Here is a 22,941-nt window from a genome sequence, read left to right as displayed (position 1 = left end):
CTCCTTTTCTGAATTTAATGATTTAATTTCGGGGGCCGGACAGGAAGCTTTAGGGGGCCTGATGTGGCCCCCGGGCCGCCAGTTGATGATCAGTGGAGCAGACGTAATTAGGTATTTGGTTTTTGTTTTTGTTTTTAGTTTTTGAAAAGCCAGTGTAATAGACCGTAGACTGGTACAGTTATGACGAGAACTGAAGCCATTAGGTGGCAGTAGTGAGACCATAACTTGACGTCAACTGCCGTAAAATTCCGATGAAGAAGAAAATAGTTTCGTCTCCGATGGTCTCTGAACGCACCACGCAGAGTACCACGTCATCTGAATGCGAGTGTGTGTTTAGCTAGCACACAGCAGAGAGGAGTACCTGGGACTACAGGTGATAACAGGTGACTACAGGTATCCGGGTATGACGCAGACACGGAGCCGTTGACGTCCCGGACTCTGAAGCTGACCCCTGGGTGGTTTTAATCAGGGTTCTCCCTCACAGCGGTCCATCATGGACGACGTGGAGATCACGGACGTGGACGATGAAAATACGCCGTATCAGGTTCACAGAGGTCCGCTGAAGAACCAGGACCTGAGCTCCGTCAGCCTCACTGGTAAACGAACGCACCTGAGATCACATCAACACTGGAACACAGACTAGACGGCGTAACGGTTCATTTAGTGACCGTGCTAACTGGTGACTCAGCGAAACCCGTCTGTGTTTGACGTAAGAAGTTAGGGCGGAAATGCCAGGACTCCTACTGTAGCTTCAGTTTATCCAGCACTAATGAAATAATTATGATTATAGAATATGACGTAAATGAATTATTGAACATAAAGACGTTTATTAGGTCTCATCTGTTCTAACTACGACATGACGCACTCAGCTGAAAGTCCCCAGTAAACACGGGCACGACATGAATCATAACACTAGCGTTAGCATGCTAACAACAGTTAGCTGTTCCACCAGCTTGGACGATAAATATGAAACCATAAATCAACTTTAAGATGATAGATGAGCTTTTTAACAATCAGCTTCATAATGAAGCGTCAACGTAAGAACTGAACGTCAACTCTGAAACTCCGTTAACTCCAGGATGATGCTTCAGATACAGAGGCGGAAATCCTAGACACCGGAAATGGAAATTTATTGCTTTTAGTGATGAAAGTATTAATGGCAGACTCCTGCAAACGGTCAAAATGCTCAGATGCGTTGGAAACCTCTAGAACAGAGCTTTATTCTAGTTCCCGCCCTTTTCCAAATGTTGCCAACATATTTGTGCAATTTTGACCCTGCTCTCCTTTTTTACAGGGGTTAAAACTTTAGTACTGATGATTTGCGATTAAAAGGTGAACATGATGAGTTAAAAACTCAAAATCTGAGCTAAAAAGTCAAACTTATAAGTTTTAAAGGTAGAAACACGACAACTAAAGTCAAAATAATGTTTTAAAAAGGCAAAATATGAGACAGAACACAGAAACCATGAATTTTAAAACTGAGATAAAGTTAAAAATATGAGATAAAAAGTCAAAGTTATGAGATGTAAAGAAATCTGCAGACCTCCACCAGGTGTAACTGTACCACGGGCCGGATTTGGACCCCGGGCCTTGAGTTTGACACCCATGCCTTAGAGAAACTGAGAATATTTTATAAATTACACTGTTGCCACTTTACACTGATTTTGCCAAATTTTAACCCCTTTTCATCACTTTTTCCGACCCATTGTGGCACATTTTTGCCACTCAAAACCCATTTTTATCAAATTGTAACCCCTTTCCGCCACTTTTTCTGCCTGTTTTTCACCACTTCTAAACCAATTCTTGCCACTTTCTGCCTGTTGTTGGCTCTGTTGACCCGTTATTGCCACTATTAACCCCTTTTTCCCACTTTTTATGCCCTTTTTAACCACATTTTAATTCACTATTTTATTTTATTTTATTTTGCCTTTTATTTATTTATTTCGAACAAGGGCCAATGCACATTAATGAACATGAACATGTAAATGTGCCAGATTGTAGCCATAGGCTAACTTCCATCTGTAGTCCCTGCAGGTTGATGGTATACGACAACAAGTACATTAAAAATCTACATAAAAATCAAAACCCTAACCCTAGGGTTAGGGTTAGGGTTAACCCTAACCCTAACCCCTGAACGTAAACCCTACTATGCCATTTTATAGAAAATTTTCATCCTATTTAACCAAATTTCCACCAATTTTTTGCCACTTTAACCCATTTTTGCAATTTTTTGGTGATTTTTTTTTTTTTTTTTTGCCACTTCTATTATTTTTTTCACTTCTAACTTGAGCCCGACCGAGATGGGATTTTTGGGGCTGATGCTGATATTGGGGGCTAAAAACAGCCGATATCCAACATATTGGCCGATTTATGAAATAAGAGCATTGATATACACAGGATATATACTGTACATGAACACAAATTCTTATATTTATATTATCTTTGTTTATTTCACAAAGATGTGACTGAGACGTTTAAAACACTGTGTAGTAGTCTTATATTAGATAATGGTGGAAATGTGAATTAACAGTTGCATTTATCATGGTTTATTCTCGACTCCTGCGTCTCTACTCCTCTAAGCAGTAGAGACGCTACTGGTCGACCACAACTCCCACAATGCTGTGCATGTCAAACAAATATGGCTGCCCACTGTAGAAAGTCAAAGTGCATGATGGAAAATGGATAAAAAATGTATAAAAAGACGCTGATTATCAGATGTAACACTGTGGATTTAATCTCCAAGACCCCGAAAAGTCACCAAAGTTCCGGGCTCGCTTCAACGGCGTCCTTTAGAGCTACGGAGACATCGATGGGAGCAAACGAACGGCAAAATGGTCAGCTTTCAGAGGGAAAAAAGAGGAAGTTTCTATGACTTACGGTTCAGAAGTTATCAAAGGTAGTCGAGTGATTAAGGCCCGCGCCACGGATGCTCATGGACCGACCCAGGTTCGAATCCGGTCTGTGGCACTATTTCCTGCATGTCTCTCCCCGTTTCCCTGTTTCCGACTGTATCCACTGTTTTATCAAATAAAGGCCAAAAATAAATCTTTTAAAAACAAAAAGCTATCAGCGTTTTTATAAACTGTGTCACGTATTAACAACAACACTGTCCTCAGAGACTCCGGAAAATCAGCCAAGTTCTGGGCTCACTAGAAAATGTTCCGTTAGAGCTTCGAATGCTTGAAGACATGATTAGGAAGGCACAGCAGATCCGTACCGCGCACGCTCTAAGGGTTAAAGGTACAGTGTGTAGAATTTGGCAGCATTTCGCCAAACACAGTATGTTAAACTAAGTGCACGACCATCCCCTTAAAACTTTCATTTTCTTTTTACAAAATTAGAAAAAAGCTTTTTAAATTTACATTACCGCGGGTCGCCCTCACGGAGGCCAACATAACTAACCGCCATGTTGTCTACGGCAACGTTTTGGGGACAGAAAGAGTGAAACGTGATTTTTAAATACGGACCTGCCCACCGGTCCTGAAAGCTACCTGGAAGGCAGGTGGAGAAGATGACTGACCTATAATCTATAATAATGATGGTTACAAAAATGAATGAATAAACCCTCACCTCATCACGATCCTTTTTGGTCTTCACAGGCTCTCGTTGCTTAGTGATGTGATGTTTTGGTAACAGATCGGCTCATTCTAAAATCTGAACACTAGATGTTGCTAAAATTCCAAATTCTACACAATGCACCTTTAATATATCGGCTACTTATTGGTCGATATTGATTGATCTGTGATAGGCTATAATCGGACCGATTAATCGGCCCGCCGATCAGTCGGTCGGGTTCTACTTCTAACCCATTTCTGTTACTTTAAAATCCAATTTCACCACCTTATCCACCATTTTTTGCCATTATTAACCCACTTTAATTCTGTTTTTAAGAAAAGGGGTTTATATTTCAAGAGGACTACTTACTACACAAATGAATAAAAAGATACTTGTTTCTGTGATGAGAGTGGTTGTCATTCAGGTTAAATATAAAATATGGGTACCACAGTTTAACTTTATAATGGACTATGGTTTTGCTGACCCTACGTTTGGTTGGGCCCCAGAAAGCTCTCCCCTTATCCCCCCTTATGGGCAGCCCTGTCTGCACACACATATTCATGGCTGTGTTCAGCCACCTTCAGGTACAGTGGGGGTCCTCGGTCCTTGGCCCCTTTATGTTGGGGGGTCACGGGCTGAAAAGGTTGGCGAAGCCCTGCTTTGTTGCACAAATACATTGACAATGCTTCAGTATGAGAATATTGCCACCATGCCTCTGTGCTCCTGCAGGTACTGATGGACCCATCCCTCTCCTGTCCGTGTGATTAAACAGACTGGTTTATAAAGCTTTGGTACCACAGACGGAGGAATGTTGGATCATTAGCAGATCAACATTATTCAACATGAAACGCTGTTTTAATTTAATCTGGATGGAGCGACTGATCTCAGGTTTATATTCAAATAAAGATGATCTTCATGATCACATGTCTGAGATTTATTCTTATGATTGGAAACATGAATCCTTCACAATTATCCTCACACAGCTGTAGATGAATAATCCATGATTGTGTTGACAGTCTGGGCGTGTGCTACATTAGATTGAAATAAACGTGTGTTCTTCTTCTTCTTCAGTGGGTGAGCTGCTGTCACAGTACGGATGGCACCTGCTGGTCGTGAGCGTGCTCGTCTACCTGCTCATCCAACACCTGATGAAGAGGTTCAGGCAGAGGGAGCAACACGCCGAGCCGCAGACACACCAAGGTATGACAGCAAACACGCCAAGGTACAACCGATCGTCAGGTCGGTGAAAAATCCAAACGTTTCATCCTAAATGATGGACCTTCATTAAATCCACTCATGTTTTTGTCTATGGATGAAGATGTGGCGTCGGTGGTGAGGAATCAGGAGGCCATGGAAGCAGCCAGGAGGAGGATGCAGGAGGAGCTGGACGCCAAAGCAGCCGCCTTCAGAGAGAAACAGAAACAGGTTTGTTTTCAGAGGATAAACTCATTCATTCGTTATTAGTGAGGTAAAGGATGGAGCCACGGTAGATGTGATCAGCTGGCTGCACGGAGACGATCTCAGACTTATTACAGAGGTTTTAATTCTTTGTCATCAGACCTTTAGACGGAGTAGATAGAGGGGCTAATCAGCTCCGTTCATGCTGCTGTAATCCTTAAGTCTGTATTCATTAGGACGTTATGGATCCAGATATCAGTGATGTGAACTCTGACTGACGGCCTGATGTGTCCATACAGGTAGAGGAGGAGAAGAGGAAGCAGAAGATTGAGATGTGGGACAGCATGCAGCAGGGGAAGAGTTACAAAGGAGCTCAGAGAGCTGTTCAGGTGAGTCTTAGAGCTGCTCAGGTGAGTCTTAGAGCTGCTCAGGTGAGTCTTAGAGCTGCTCAGGTGAGTCTTAGAGCTGCTCAGGTGAGTCAGAGCTGCTCAGGTGAGTCAGAGAGCTGTTCAGGTGAGTCTTAGAGCTGCTCAGGTGAGTCTTAGAGCCGCTCAGGTGAGTCTTAGAGCTGCTCAGGTGAGTCTTAGAGCTGCTCAGGTGAGTCTTAGAGCTGCTCAGGTGAGTCTTAGAGCCGCTCAGGTGAGTCTTGGAGCCGCTCAGGTGAGTCAGAGCTGCTCAGGTGAGTCTTAGAGCTGCTCAGGTGAGTCTTAGAGCTGCTCAGGTGAGTCAGAGCTGCTCAGGTGAGTCAGAGCTGCTCAGGTGAGTCAGAGAGCTGCTCAGGTGAGTCAGAGCTGTTCAGGTGAGTCTTAGAGCTGCTCAGGTGAGTCTTAGAGCTGCTCAGGTGAGTCAGAGCTGCTCAGGTGAGTCAGAGAGCTGCTCAGATGAGTCAGAGCTGTTCAGGTGAGTCTTAGAGCTGCTCAGGTGAGTCAGAGCTGCTCAGGTGAGTCAGAGAGCTGCTCAGGTGAGTCAGAGAGCTGCTCAGGTGAGTCAGAGCTGCTCAGGTGAGTCAGAGCTGCTCAGGTGAGTCAGAGCTGTTCAGGTGAGTCAGAGCTGCTCAGGTGAGTCTTAGAGCTGCTCAGGTGAGTCTTAGAGCTGCTCAGGTGAGTCAGAGCTGCTCAGGTGAGTCAGAGAGGTTGACTAAAAATGAACACAGGGTTAGAGCTACCGACAGATAAGAGCTCAGCTTTAGGAAGCACTCATACTGGGCAGGCTGTAACGTCCTCCACAGTCCAGTTAGTTTTACTGGTGTGAGGCCCACATGCTGGAGTCAACCACTCTACACTTCCTCAGAAATGTTCCAACCTTGGATTGTGTTCAGACCAACAGATCATTTTATCAATGTGAATCATTGATCAAAGATTAATGATTGATAATAACCTGGTTAATGTCGGGTTCATAAATATGTCATTAATATATTTTTATATGTGCCCACAGACGTCTGAGGAGGCCGGCCCATCGACCACCGTGCTGAAACCAAAGACTGACAAGAAGCCTCTCCGTGGTTCAGGTACGTCCCAGATCTACCTGAACCTCTATGTGGTTCAGGTCTGTCCCAGATCTACCTGAACCTCTCTGTGGTTCAGGTCTGTCCCAGAACTACCTGAACCTCTATGTGGTTCAGGTCTGTCCCAGATCTACCTGAAACTCCCTGTGGTTCAGGTCTGTCCCAGATCTGTGATGTACCGTCTTCTTTTTTAAAAAGAATCCATCATTTTGTATTTTTAACTGATTTTCCTCCATAAGTTCTCTTATAGATATTCTCTAGAATTCAGTGAAGTCAGTGTTGATGCTCTAAATTTCCTCAGAGATTAAATAAACTCTCCAGACATCAGGAGGACCAGCTGGTCCTCTTAAAGATTTGTACAGTCCAGTTTTATTTTAACAGATCTTTCCTGATGTAAAACTTGAAATGTGCCAAAAATCATCCAATCTGGGCATTTATGACAAAAACCTTCCCTGTCCTCTACCATTGAACATCTCAGAAAAATTTTTTTAATGTAGAAAATTTCATCCTGGCCTGGAGTTCTGAGGACTTTCACTCATTGCTGACTGTTGTCTGTGGTTTAAATTTTTCTCAGTTCAGGCTTTTAAAGGTTTGTAGGAACCCTGATCTATAATAATGTTTATGATTTATTGATTATAACTATCAAACGTGTTTTAACGAATGATTCTGACTCCATCAGGATTTTTATACTAACTGAATGGATCCTTGACAGTCATTACCATCCTTGACTCCTCCCCCCAGGGTAAAGCCTGGGACCGTCCCGTCTGCAGCCAGCCCCTGTAAACGTTGATGTAAAGCTGACTTTAACGTGTGCTGTGTTTTTCAGACTATAACCCGCTGACTGGCGAGGGCGGGGGCTCCTGTTCGTATCGGCCGGGTCGGAGGGGGCCGTCCTCTGGAGGATGAGGTTAGAGAGCGTCAGAGGTGTCTGACATCCTGATCTTAGCACCGACGGATGAACCCAGCTTCACTATCTACAGACGCATTGTTAGGTTTCTTTAATTGGCTGTTCCAAAGGCAGGGGCGGGGCTAATTCTGTATTTTCAGTAAAACAGGCCAATCATCTCCTCCTTTCTGCGTTAATGTCTGATTACTCAGTAAATACTGAAGCTGTTCATGAAGCGGCTCCTGGAAACGGTGACCAACCAGGAGGAGCGGCTGACGGCGTTCACGTCGGTGTTTGTTTGTTTTACCAGTGTGTTCCTTCATAAACAAATACACAAATAAATAAACAAATAAACAACAGTTACTGCAGCCTCTGATGACTACAGCAGACTCTACGTTAAAAGATGGATTTACAGGATTATTGATCAGATTATGCTCCTGCTGTTTTAAACGTTTATATGTAATAAAAAGACCGCTGATCTTCTGCCTGTGTTCACCGCTCTTCTTTCTCTGACAGACCGTCATTTACCCAACAATAACCAATCAATAACTGATCAATACTCTATCAATAACCGATTAATAATCTATCAATAACTGATCAATAATCTATCAATAACTGATCAATAATCTATCAATAATCTATCAATAACCTATCAATAATCTATCAATAACTGATCAATAACCTATAAATAACTGATCAATAACCTATCAATAACTGATCAATAACCTATCAATAACTGATCAATAATCTATCAATAACTGATCAATAATCTATCAATAACCTATCAATAATCTATCAATAACTGATCAATAACCTATAAATAACTGATCAATAACCTATAAATAACTGATCAATAACCTATCAATAACTGATCAATAACCTATAAATAACTGATCAATAATCTATCAATAACTGATCAATAATCTATCAATAACTGGTCAATAATCTATCAATAACTGATCAATAATCTATCAATAACCTATCAATAATCTATCAATAACTGATCAATAACCTATAAATAACTGATCAATAACCTATAAATAACTGATCAATAACCTATCAATAACTGATCAATAACCTATAAATAACTGGTCAATAATCTATCAATAACTGATCAATAATCTATCAATAACTGGTCAATAATCTATCAATAACTGATCAATAATCTATCAATAATCTATCAATAACTGATCAATAACCTATAAATAACTGATCAATAACCTATCAATAACTGATCAATAACCTATCAATAACTGATCAATAATCTATCAATAACTGATCAATAATCTATCAATAACCTATCAATAATCTATCAATAACTGATCAATAACCTATAAATAACTGATCAATAACCTATAAATAACTGATCAATAACCTATCAATAACTGATCAATAACCTATAAATAACTGATCAATAATCTATCAATAACTGATCAATAATCTATCAATAACTGGTCAATAATCTATCAATAACTGATCAATAATCTATCAATAACTGGTCAATAATCTATCAATAACTGATCAATAATCTATCAATAACTGATCAATAATCTATCAATAATCTTTCAATAACTGATGAGAAAATTAGCAGAAGACCACATAAAATCCCAGAGCAGGGTCAGCAACTGCAAAGGATCGTGGGTAAAAGTCTCCAGAGTTCTGAACTTCCTCTGGCGTTAATGTAAACACTAAAACTGCAGCAGGAGCTTCATGAATGGGTTTCCATGGCAACAGCTGCAGGCACGCCTCACATCAAGTCCAACACTGAGAGTCTGATGGAGTGGAGTACCGTGGTTCTCAGCTGGTCCAGCCTCAGGACCCGCCCCCCTCCTCTTGAACGAGCGACCCCTAACCCGGCCCAAACCCCTGACAACTGAAGTTTGGACCATAAATCAGGCTGAACGATTTACAAAAATAAACTAATTGCAATTTTTTCCTGCAATATTGCAATAGCCATTTGAAATGCAATTATTTCGGTTTCTCAGTTTTTTCTGTTCAACAAACATCAGCAAGAAATCCTTCTACATTATAACAAGTACAATATTAGAGAAGTTAAACTAGGGCTACATTTAGAATAAAAACATCTTACTGCCATTTTGGCTCATAGAGCAAATTTGATATCAGTTGTTTTATTGAAGGGGACGATCATTTCTCATATTCTTCTCATTTTGATGAAGAAAAATAAATGCATGAGCAGGAAAAGTAAGATTTTAGTAGAAAATAAAAACATACTTGAAGGATTGATTAACATATAAAGCAGTGATGATCAACGCGTGGCTCTTTTATGTCTTAATTCTAAATATTATTCCCCCAGAAAAACCTTAAAAAGGGAACTTTTTTGCACTTTTCACCCATTTAAAGTACCTTTTGCCATTGAATACCACTTTTTTCCTACTTTTTATCCCATTTTTGCCTATTAGGGCTATCTTTTGCCAGTTGATATCACTTTTTCTCTACTTTCTTTGCCCATTTTGACACTTTTTTGATACTTTTTACCCATTTTTGCCCCTTTTCACCCTTTTTTCTGCATTTTCACCCATTTAAGCTACTTATTGTCAATAAATACCACTTTTTTCCTAGTTTTTGCCCATTTTAGTCACTTTCCATTCATTTGTTTTGCCACTTTTGTACCACTTCATGCCAACTGTAACTCATTTTTTGTCACTTCTCACTCATTTTTGCTATTTTCTGACCCCTTTTTTCACTTTTCCTCCCCATTTTTGCCCCTTTTCACCCATTTTCGTTGCTTTTAGACCATTTTTGCCACCTTTAACTTGTTTTTATTGCTACTTTAATCTGTTTTTGCCACTTTTCACCACTTAGATTGTGGCTCTTGCGAAGGTATTTTTCAACTATTTGGCTCTTTGGTTGAGTGACACTGGTATAAGCATAAAAAAAGATTGTATCAAACTGATATTTTGACACTTTTCAGGTTAAATAAATATTGCACTGTCTGTGATTTGAATATTGTAGCATGCCATACTGAGATTTATTCTAATTTGCGATTAATTGCCCAGCCCTAACCATAAATGGAGAAAATAATGACTTACAGAGACGGGACAGGTGTGTCATTATTTTAAACCATAACTGACATGAGAGTTACAGAGGGCTTTTTTCTGCTCCCATGATGAGGTCGTGCTTTGATTATTTTCCTGATGTGTTGAGAAATGAACCCGTTAAAATGAGGAGGTCAGGGTTGTTTCATTTAGGTTTAGATCTTCAGAATACTCCATCATGCCCTGGATCTCAGGTTTTAAGTTTTCAGTGGGAGATGGCAAACTGCAGTACACAGCTGTGACCACAGGGGGGCACTAGAGACCAGAGAGCTGGTCTGGATGGGTTTGGGGTCATCTTGGGTCACTGCAGCAGGCTCTGAGTCTAACATAGGAGTCTAATACACACCAAAATAAAAACACTAGAAAGACTGTAGATCATCTTCATACATCTGTGAGGAAGTCAACATTATTATTGCTAAAATATCAAACCAACATCTGTTTCTGTGAAAACTGAGGAAAATCCCTGAAATCAACCACGTCTTTTCACCACGGCTCTGCTAACAGGCAGGAAGAGAAAAACAGGAAAGAAAGGAGGAATGGGAAAGGTAATCTCTCTGTCTCTCATGGTGATAATCCTCCAATCACAGAGCAGCTCACCGTGGCGTTGACGTTCATCCTTTCTAACCAATAAAGACGAGACGTTTAATGTTCACAGTGATGAACCTTACTGTTTTATGGAATCAAACACACACTCTGAGTTTGAGCCTCCAACATGTACCAAAAAAGTTGGGACAGGGCCAATGAAACACTGGGAAAGGTGTGGACTGCTCAAAAAGACCTGGCCCATCCCACAGGTGAGTGGGTTGGTCAGGAGCAGGTGGTAGTGACGTGATTGGATAGAAAAGGAGCACCTCTGATGAAAGGCTGAGTCGTTAACAATTAATGATGGAGTCAGGTTCTCCACTTTGTGAGACTGAGTGTTTCTGAAGAACGGCCGCCAGCGTGATGCCGCAACAAACGCAGAGGTTTGACCATCTGCAGTCCGTAATATCGACAGGGAAACCTCTGCAGGTAAGGAGCAAAACCAACACTAAATACCTGTGACCTTTGACCCCTCACACAGTGCTGCATTAAAAATTATGTGAAACTATATACACAGAGCCTCTAAGAAGTCTTCATTCCTTGGATGTCTTACCCTTTTATTGATTTTATAAATCAATCATGGTCAACATCATTTGACTTTTTAAGACAACAAAAATTCTTCAATGTAAAAGTGAAAACAGATTTCTACAAGGAAAGGTCAATTTAATAAAAATAATAATAAAGACACTGATGACTACTCTGAAGCTTCAGCAGCTGAGATGGAGAGACTCTGCAGACAACTGTTGGCCAGGTTCTTCAGCAGTCAGAGCTTTAGAGAAAGACACTGTTGGAGAAAACTCAGATTCAGTCTGGACTAGAGTTCACCAGAGCATCATGGCAGCATCGTGCTGTGGGGATGCTTCTCGGCAGCATCGTGCTGTGGGGATGCTTCTCGGCAGCATCATGCTGTGGGGATGCTTCTCAGCAGCTGGCCCTGGAGGACTTGTAAAGGTAGAGGGTAAAATGAATCCTGGAGGTCAATCTTCTTCAGTCTGACAGAGAACTAGGGCTTAGAGAAGATTTATTCTCTAGTCAGACAATGAGCCGAAGCATCCAGAGAAAGCTACACAGGAATGGTTTAAAGACGACAAGGAGAATGTTCTGGAGTGGCCGAGTCAAAGACCAGACCTCAGTCCAGGAGAGATTAGGGTCTGAGACCTATCCACACAGACTCAGAGCTGAGACTGCAGACCAAGGAGACTCTGCTAGAGACTGACTAGAAGGAGGCATATTTACAAGAGTACTTTGATGCAGACAAGATGGCCGACATACATCCAGTCCATACCGGAAGTCCGTACGTCTAAGGTCAGGCTTAGGCATTAAAACCCGAGTGGTTAGGTTCAGGGTAAGGCAGTGGGGAAGGTGATATATTTGAGATCCAGCACCAAGGGTCAGGCTTAGGCGCGAAAAAGACTGACAAACACTGGCAGCTGAGTCCAGCACAAAGAAGGAACTTCCGGCATGGATTGGATGTATAGCAACGCCCATGTCGGCCATCTTGACTGCAGTTGGGTCCCTCTCGATGTTTATGCACTCATTTATTTCATATTACAGATTTTTATTTAATGACATTACTTTGCAGAAATCTGTTTTCACATTAAAGAGGACTTTTTCTTTTTTTTTTTACATGTAAACATCCATAGAGGTCTCTATTATAACTTGAAAGCTGATTTTATACTTTTTATCTTCTTATTTCCTAAAAGTTTGACACTTTAAGACTAAGCATTCATCCGTTATTAAAGATGTTATTATTATTATTATTGTAGGTTTATTGTCTAATTCATCTACTATATGCTATCATGTATATTGATATATCATTGTGTATTTTTTATCTTCTTATTTCCTAAATGTTTGACACTTGAGTGAAGTATTTATCTTAACTTCTTTTTTAAAAAGAAGACTGCAAATACATTCTTAATTCTTTTTTTTTTTAATTCTTTGGTTTTTTAAATTATTTTTTAACGTTTTATTCTCTGATATTTTGTTCATTTTTCTTTATTCTTTGTTACATTTTTTTTAAGTAAAGTTTTTTGGAGAATGAGGAAAAAAAAGAAAAAAAAACGGTCTGGCCCCGCCCTCCAGCCACTCAGATTGCTTCTACGGAAGCCCTGCTGGGTCAAACTTCAGCTAATCCTCGTCGCTCGGCGTTTTCCTCTCTCCGATGTCCCTCCAATGGCGAGATTAAAAGGACCGTTATTCTCGGCTCGGTCCCAGGAGGCTCTCGGTCGTCGATCAGTGCTGAAGTTTTCCGATGGTCGGTGATCGGTGGTCAGCTCGATGATCGGCGGGAGCGGCGGCAGGGCTCGGTCTTCGTCGGTCCGTGTAGAAGCAGAGGGCTGCTGCTGTGATGCTACGTGGGCAGCTGGAGGAGAGACGGCGTTAGTATGACACGGAGGGACTGAGGCACTCCTACACTCAGCGCCGCTTTTATCACTTTATTCGGCTCGGATCGGATCGGCTCGGCTCGGTTCGCCGTTTTCAGGCTCGGACACACGGCGGGACTGTCGGTGGAGGACGGTAAAGTCGGCGGGGATGGCTGGTCGAAGCCGCCGGGCATGGTTCAGTGTCCTGCTCGGACTGGTGCTCGGCTTCACCCTGGCCTCCAGACTCATCCTGCCCCGGGCCACCGAGCTCAAGAAAGCGGGCCACAAGAGGAAGGCTAACCCGGCGGGCTGCGGGCTGACCCGGGGGCTGAGGAGGGAGAACGGCGGGGGATTATGGCCCCCTCAGGAGAGCGGTTCTCCGGCCACGGACTCACCGAGCTCCCGGTCCAATAACTTCTTATACATCGGTGTGATGACCGCCCAGAAATACCTCAACAACCGAGCCGTGGCTGCTCACAGGTAGGCTCCTGATTATACCTGTCCTCACCTTTAGAACGGCTCTACCTGGTCTAGAATCTATAATCAGGCTGCTCCATACTCACTATTACCACTAACCCAGCCTTACCTTTGTCAGGGTGAGACGGTACGGAAGCCCAGAGATGCCAGTAATAATAAATAAAACAAGAAAACATATGAGCATAGGTGAAAAATCTTTGGTCATAATGATGAGATAAAAAATCACAGTGAACAAATGTAAGGTCATAATTATGAACTAAAGCCGTGGTTAAATAAAACGCCAGAATCCTATATGCCGATATTCACAAATTAATAGGAGCAGGCACAAATATAATAATGTAGTATAAGACTAACATTTCACTCCTTAGAGCAGACATTAAAGTTTAAGGATTTCAGTGTGTTAGTCCAGACTGCTAACGTTAATACAGACGAAGTTTACAGCTGACACTTTTATAGGCAAACATCATCGCTCTAAATGTCTGCAGAAATGTTCAACACGCGCTTTACTGGCATGAACAAATGTGTCGTTTAAATACCAAAGGAAAAAAAAACATTGATAAGATACCAGCAATTTAAAAATAAATGTGACTATATTACAGATAAAAGCATATTAGATAGACACTAGATTAGTGTAGATAATATAGATAGATACTATAGATACGTTAAATAGACACCATAGATATGACAGAAAAATACCATAGATACTATAGAAACCATAGATACCATAAAGACTATATAGATAGATACTATAGAAAAGATAGATACCATAGATACTATACATAGATACTGTAGAAACTATAGATACCATAGATACTATAGATACTATAGATAGATACCATAGATGCTATAGATACTATATATAGACACCATAGATACCATAGATACTATAGATAGATACCATAGATGCTATAGATACTATATATAGACACCATAGATACCATAGATACTATAGATAGATACCATAGATACTATAGATACTATACATAGATACTGTAGAAACTATAGATACCATAGATACTATAGATACTATAGATAGATACCATAGATGCTATAGATACTATGGATATTATAGATAGATACTATAGAGAGTTTAGATAGACACTATAGATACAATAGATATTATAGATAGATCCTATAGATACTATAGATATTATAGATAGATATTATATAGACTATAGAAAGATACCATAGATACAATAGATACTATAGATAGATACCATAGATACTATAGATAGATACTATAGATACAATAGATATTATAGATAGATACTATAGATACTATAGATATATATAGATAGATACTATAGAGACTATAGATAGATACTATAGATACAATAGATATTATAGATAGATACTATAGATACTATAGATAGATACTATAGATACAATAGATAGATACTATAGATACAATAGATATTAAAGATAGATACTATAGATATATAGAAAGATACTATAGAGACTATAGATAGATACTATAGATACAATAGATATTATAGATAGATACTATAGATACAATAGATATTATAGATAGATACTATAGATACTATAGATATTAAAGATAGATACTATAGATACTATAGATATATAGAAAGATACTATAGAGACTATAGATAGATACTATAGATACAATAGATATTATAGATAGATACTATAGATACTATAGATATATAGAAAGATACTATAGAGACTATAGATAGATACTATAGATACAATAGATATTAAAGATAGATACTATAGATACTATAGATATTATAGATAGATACTATAGATACTATAGATATATAGATAGATACTATAGAGACTATAGATAGATACTATAGATACAATAGATATTATATATAGATACTATAGATACAATAGATATTATAGATAGAGACTATAGATAGATACTATAGATACAATAGATATTATACATAGATCCTATAGATACTATAGATATTATAGATAGATACTATAAATGCTATGGTTATTATAGATCGATACTATAGAGACAATAGATATTATAGATAGATACTATAGATACTATAGATATATAGATAGATACTATAGAGACTATAGAAAGATACCAAAGATACTATAGATACTATAGATAGATACCATAGATACTATAGATAGATACCATAGATACCATAGATAGTATAGATAGATACCATAGATACTATAGATACATACCATAGTTAGTATAGATAGATACCATAGATACTGTAGATACTATAGATAGATACCATAGTTAGTATAGATAGATACCATAGATACTATAGATAGATACCATAGATACTGTAGATACTATAGATAGATACCATAGATACTGTAGATACTATAGATAGATACCATAGTTAGTATAGATAGATACCATAGATACTGTAGATACTATAGATAGATACCATAGATACTGTAGATACTATAGATAGATACCATAGATACTGTAGATACTATAGATAGATACCATAGTTAGTATAGATAGATACCATAGATACTGTAGATACTATAGATAGATACCATAGTTAGTATAGATAGATACCATAGATACTGTAGATACTATAGATAGATACCATAGATACTGTAGATACTATAGATAGATACCATAGATACTGTAGATACTATAGATAGATACCATAGATACTATAAATTTGTTGATATGATTGTATTTCACATTTCTAATGTGGCGTTGTATTTCTGACATAAAAAGTAAAGCAGTGAGGTCAGAGGTCATTATTGAAAATACAGTTCTAGTGTTGATTCAAGGTCATAATTATGAGACTGAAAGACTCAATAATGAGTGAGTCGGTTAAAATTAAAAGCCTAAAAGGTGAAATTATAGGATACAAAATAGGGCTGAATGATTTTGGAAAATAATTGAATTGCAAATATTTTCCCCAGTATTGCGATGTGATGTGTGATTATTCCTTTCTTTTATTTATTTATTTATTTATTATTTTTAAACAGGGGCTGAACAGTTCTTTAACAGGGTCTAATTTTGATGGTTACTCGTATTGCAAATTGGATTTGGGTTATCATATTGAAGGGTTTTTGTCATTTCTATATTTATTAAAAAGAAGTACCAAAATGAAGAAGGTAAGGTTTTTTTTGTAGACTAGTCTAAAAAATTGGCACCTGAATGATTGCATTAATGTAATGCATAACATCTCTGCTGCAGAAAAAAAGTTTAAAACTGGTATTTACACAATCAGGCCAAGGAAATATTGCATCTTTTGTGATTTGAAAATTGCAGCAGGCCACATTGTGATCTTATCTAATTTTTCAGTAAATTTCCTGGCCCTAATTAAAGATTATTCTATAGTCATTCTAGTTAGATAAGAAGTTGGAATAATGGGATACAGCCTCCTAATTATTATTTAAAAATAATTTTAAGATTAGAGTTTGAAATGATGACATAAAGTAAAACCAAGGAGAAGAAAAGTAAAAACTATGAGATTAAAAGTTTTTATTCTGTTTTAACAAGTCCCGAAAAACATAAAGTTTGAAATTAAAATTAAAATTCTGAAATTAAAAGTTAAATCATAGATATAAAGTTAAGATTATGAGGTTAAAGGTCAAATTTATGAGTTTAAGGTAAAAAGTATGAGAATAAAGATCATATTTATGATATCAGCAGAAGAAGAAGTTAATCAAAAATACAGCAGAGGAGTTAATGCCAGTGTTTTAGAGTTTTTGACAGCATGCAGAGGTTCAGCAGATTAAAGTCAAAACTGATGAATCTTTGGAGTTTAAGGGTTTTGCTGCTATGCTATCAACACTTTTCATGATTTAAATAGTTAATAGTTAAAATCCTGATGCCATCCTCCTGCTTAAACCTGATCCAGTAGAGTTAAACAGAACAACCCTGTGGACAAACTCCTGCTGATGGGTGGATAAAAATTGATGTATTGATCATATCAGAGAGGGCTGAGAAGTTTGAGGAACCTGAAAACCATCAGAGTTAAACCAGCTTAACATTTCTTTTCCTCGTTCTGTGCCCATAAGAAGCTTAAAGTGGGAAAACATTTTTATTCCACTGTGGCCACTGCGCTCAGAAATACTGAGTTTGATATTAAAACGACGTTATAGGAGCCGGAGACGTGTTGTTTTACAGTGTCACTGTGGTTTTAATGTTCTACTTTTCTGCTGAGTCAGCTCTCCAAACGCCAGCTCGCCAAACACGCTGTTATTAGAAACAACAAGGAGAGGAGAATCCATCAGCCAATCAGATTAAAGGGACAGCATTTTCATGTCTTACTCAGGCATGGCGGGTTTGTAGGGGAATGTTAGAACCTTAGACCGAGGGGCAAGGATGGAATGTTTTATTAACTTTAAAGTATAAAATCATTAGAGGCAAGGATGGAAAGTTTTATTAGCTTTAAAGTATAACATCATCAGAGGCAAGAATGGAATGTTTTATTAGCTTTGAAGGATAAAATCATCAGAGGCAAGGATGGAATGTTTTATTAACTTAAAAGTATAAAATCATTAGAGGCAAGGATGGAAAGTTTTATTAGCTTTAAATAGAAATCATCAGAGGCAAGGATGGAAAGTTTTATTAGCTTAAAAGTATAAAATCATCAGAGGCAAGGATGGAAATGTTTTATTAGCTTTAAAGTATAAAATCATCAGAGGCAAGGATGGAAAGTTTTATTAGCTTTAAAGTATAAAATCGTCAGAGGCAAGGATGGAAAGTTTTATTAGCTTCAAAGTATAAAATCATCAGAGGCAAGGATGGACTGTTTTATTAGCTTCAAAGTACAAAATCATTAGAGGCAAGGATGGAAAGTTTTATTAGCTTTAAAGTTTAACATCATCAGAGGCAAGAATGGAATGTTTTATTAGCTTTGAAGGATAAAATCATCAGAGGCAAGGATGGAATGTTTTATTAACTTTAAAGTATAAAATCATTAGAGGCAAGGATGGAAAGTTTTATTAGCTTTAAATAGAAATCATCAGAGGCAAGGATGGAAAGTTTTATTAGCTTTAAAGTATAAAATCATCAGAGGCAAGGATGGAAAGTTTTATTAGCTTTAAAGTATAACATCATCAGAGGCAAGGATGGAAAGTTTTATTAGCTTTAAAAGTATAAAATCATCAGAGGCAAGGATGGAAAGTTTTATTAGCTTTAAATAGAAATCATCAGAGGCCAGGATGGAAAGTTTTATTAGCTTTAAAAGTATAAAATCATCAGAGGCAAGGATGGAAAGTTTTATTAGCTTTAAATAGAAATCATTAGAGGCAAGGATGGAAAGTTTTATTAGCTTTAAAGTATAACATCATCAGAGGCAAGAATGGAATGTTTTATTAGCTTTGAAGGATAAAATCATCAGAGGCAAGGATGGAATGTTTTATTAACTGTAAAGTATAAAATCATTAGAGGCAAGGATGGAAAGTTTTATTAGCTTTAAATAGAAATCATCAGAGGCAAGGATGGAAAGTTTTATTAGCTTTAAAGTATAAAATCATCAGAGGCAAGGATGGAAAGTTTTATTAGCTTTAAAGTATAAAATCATCAGAGGCAAGGATGGAAAGTTTTATTAGCTTTAAATAGAAATCATCAGAGGCAAGGATGGAAAGTTTTATTAGCTTAAAAGTATAAAATCATCAGAGGCAAGGATGGAAATGTTTTATTAGCTTTAAAGTATAAAATCATCAGAGGCAAGGATGGAAAGTTTTATTAGCTTTAAAGTAGAAAAATCGTCAGAGGCAAGGATGGAAAGTTTTATTAGCTTCAAAGTACAAAATCATTAGAGGCAAGGATGGAAAGTTTTATTAGCTTTAAAGTTTAACATCATCAGAGGCAAGAATGGAATGTTTTATTAGCTTTGAAGGATAAAATCATCAGAGGCAAGGATGGAATGTTTTATTAACTTTAAAGTATAAAATCATTAGAGGCAAGGATGGAAAGTTTTATTAGCTTTAAATAGAAATCATCAGAGGCAAGGATGGAAAGTTTTATTAGCTTAAAAGTATAAAATCATCAGAGGCAAGGATGGAAAGTTTTATTAGCTTTAAAGTATAACATCATCAGAGGCAAGGATGGAAAGTTTTATTAGCTTTAAAAGTATAAAATCATCAGAGGCAAGGATGGAAAGTTTTATTAGCTTTAAAAGTATAAAATCATCAGAGGCAAGGATGGAAAGTTTTATTAGCTTTAAATAGAAATCATCAGAGGCCAGGATGGAAAGTTTTATTAGCTTAAAAGTATAAAATCATCAGAGGCAAGGATGGAAAGTTTTATTAGCTTTAAAGTATAACATCATCAGAGGCAAGGATGGAAAGTTTTATTAGCTTTAAAAGTATAAAATCATCAGAGGCAAGGATGGAAAGTTTTATTAGCTTTAAATAGAAATCATCAGAGGCCAGGATGGAAAGTTTTATTAGCTTAAAAGTATAAAATCATCAGAGGCAAGGATGGAAAGTTTTATTAGCTTTAAAGTATAAAATCATCAGAGGCAAGGATGGAAAGTTTTATTAGCTTCAAAGTATAAAATCATCAGAGGCAAGGATGGAATGTTTTATTAGCTTCAAAGTATAAAATCATCAGAGGCCAGGATGGAAAGTTTTATTAGCTTAAAAGTATAAAATCATCAGAGGCAAGGATGGAAAGTTTTATTAGCTTTAAAGTATAAAATCATCAGAGGCAAGGACGGAGTTTTTATTAGCTTTAAACGATAAAATCATCAGAGGCAAGGATGGAATGGTTTATTAGCTTTACAAGATAAAATCATCAGAGGCAAATATGGACTGTTTTATTAGCTTTAAAGTATAAAATCATCAGAGGCAAGGATGGAAAGTTTATTAGCTTTAAATAGAAATCATCAGAGGCAAGGATGGAAAGTTTTATTAGCTTTAAAGTATAAAATCATCAGAGGCAAGGATGGAAAGTTTTATTAGCTTTAAAGTATAAAATCATCAGAGGCAAGGATGGAAAGTTTTATTAGCTTTAAATAGAAATCATTAGAGGCAAGGATGGAAAGTTTTATTAGCTTTAAAGTATAACATCATCAGAGGCAAGAATGGAATGTTTTATTAGCTTTGAAGGATAAAATCATCAGAGGCAAGGATGGAATGTTTTATTAACTTTAAAGTATAAAATCATTAGAGGCAAGGATGGAAAGTTTTATTAGCTTTAAATAGAAATCATCAGAGGCAAGGATGGAAAGTTTTATTAGCTTTAAAGTATAAAATCATCAGAGGCAAGGATGGACTGTTTTATTAGCTTCAAAGTATAAAATCCTTAACGGCAAGGATGGAAAGTTTTATATGCTTTGATGGATGTCCTTCAGAGTCAAATGGAAAGTTTTATTAGCTTAAAAGTATAAAATCATCAGAGGCAAGGATGGAAATGTTTTACCTACCTTTAAAGTCTGCAATCATGCCAGAGGCAAGGATGGAAAGTTATTATTGTACATTTGAAATCAGAAAAAACTTTAAAAACAGAGGCAAGGATGGAAAGTTTTATTAGTCTCAAAGTACAAAACCCTCCATTAGAGGCAAGGAATGGAGAAGTTTTATTAGCTTTAAAGTTTAACATCATCAGAGGCAAGAATGGAATGTTTTATTAGCTTTGAAGGATAAAATCATCAGATCAAGGATGGAATGTTTTATTAACTTTAAAGTATAAAATCATTAGAGGCAAGGTGCAGTCAGAAAGTTTTATGTAGCTTTAAATAGAAATCATCAGAGGCAAGGATGGAAAGTTTTATTAGCTTAAAAGTATAAAATCATCAGAGGCAAGGATGGAAAGTTTTATTAGCTTTAAAGTATAAAAACATCAGAGGCAAGGATGGAAAGTTTTATTAGCATTAAAAGTATAAAATCATCAGAGGCAAGGATGGAAAGTTTTATTAGCTTTAAAAGTATAAAATCATCAGAGGCAAGGATGGAAAGTTTTATTAAAGTATAAAATCAAAGTTTTATGATGGATGGATGATGGATGATGGAAGGATGATTGGATGAAGGATGGATGGATGGATGGAGTTTTATTAGCTTTGAATGGATGGATGGTATGGATGGATGGAATCATGGAGAGGCAAGGATGGAAAAATCTGATAGATGGATGATGTATGAATGGATGGATGGATGATGATGGATGGATGAAGATGAATGGATGGATGATGGATGGGTGGATGGATGATGGATGAATGGATGGATGATGGATGAATAGATGGATGGATGATGGATGAATGGATGGATGATGGATGAATGGATGGATGATGGATGAATAGATGGATGGATGATGGATGGATGGATGATGGATGAATGGATGGATTATTAGCTTTAAATAGAAATCATCAGATGGCAAGGATGGATGATAGTGGATGGATGGATGGATTAGCTTTAAAGTATGGAAAATCATCAGATGGCAAGGATGGATGGATGGATGATGGATGAATGGATGGATGGATGGATGATGGATGATAGATGGATGGATGGATGATGGATGGATGGATGGATGATAGATGGATGGATGGATGGATGATAGATGGATGGATGGATGGATGGACTTGATCTCAGCAGTCAGAAAAGTAGGAATGTCCTGCTAACTGATGCACTAACAAGGCACGTTCAGGACAATAAAAAAATGCAACACAACCAGCAGTAACTGGATGATGGATGGATTGATGGATGGATGATGGATGAATGGATGGATGATGGATGAATAGATGGATGGATGATGGATGATAGATGGATGGATGATGGATGGATGGATGGATGGATGGATGGATGGATGATGGATGAATGGATGGATGATGGATGAATAGATGGATGGATGATGGATGATAGATGGATGGATGGATGATGAATAGATGGATGGATGATGGATGATAGATGGATGGATGGATGATGGATGGATGGATGGATGGATGATGGATGAATGGATGGATGATGGATGAATAGATGGATGGATGATGGATGATAGATGGATGGATGGATGATGGATGAATGAATGGATGATGGATGAATAGATGGATGGATGATGGATGATAGATGGATGGATGGATGATGAATAGATGGATGGATGATGGATGATAGATGGATGGATGGATGATGGATGGATGGATGGATGGATGGATGGATGAAGTCTGATGAAGACAGGCCATCTCTGACGATCCTTCTTTTCCTGTCTGTGCT

At 37.8% G+C, this 22,941-nt stretch overlaps 2 protein-coding genes across 3 annotated transcripts in view; both read left to right on the top strand.

Moving 5' to 3' along the window:
• The first annotated feature begins 272 nt into the window (after positions 1-272).
• Positions 273-7,826, top strand: selenos (selenoprotein S). Of its 2 annotated transcripts, XM_041784974.1 has the most exons (6): positions 273-596; positions 4,627-4,755; positions 4,874-4,980; positions 5,253-5,342; positions 6,388-6,460; positions 7,284-7,826. In XM_041784974.1, the coding sequence occupies exons 1-6, from the start codon at positions 494-496 to the stop codon at positions 7,361-7,363; spliced, it is 582 nt and encodes a 193-aa protein (XP_041640908.1). In that variant the 5' UTR covers positions 273-493; the 3' UTR covers positions 7,364-7,826. The 2 variants fall into 2 exon arrangements, with proteins under 2 accessions (XP_041640908.1, XP_041640916.1); XM_041784982.1 differs by lacking the exon at positions 5,253-5,342.
• A 5,224-nt stretch (positions 7,827-13,050) lies between these two features.
• Positions 13,051-22,941, top strand: part of chsy1 (chondroitin sulfate synthase 1) — a 58,817-nt gene continuing 48,926 nt past the window's right edge. The window contains exon 1 of the mRNA XM_041784727.1: positions 13,051-13,824. Within this exon, the coding sequence (XP_041640661.1) occupies positions 13,514-13,824 (311 nt within the window). The 5' untranslated portion in view covers positions 13,051-13,513. The remainder of the gene's footprint in view (positions 13,825-22,941) is intronic.

The sequence above is a fragment of the Cheilinus undulatus genome, linkage group 1 (assembly GCF_018320785.1).
Source record: "Cheilinus undulatus linkage group 1, ASM1832078v1, whole genome shotgun sequence".
In the NCBI taxonomy this organism is placed as follows: domain Eukaryota; kingdom Metazoa; phylum Chordata; class Actinopteri; order Labriformes; family Labridae; genus Cheilinus; species Cheilinus undulatus.
This window is presented reverse-complemented; position numbering and strand designations above follow the sequence as displayed.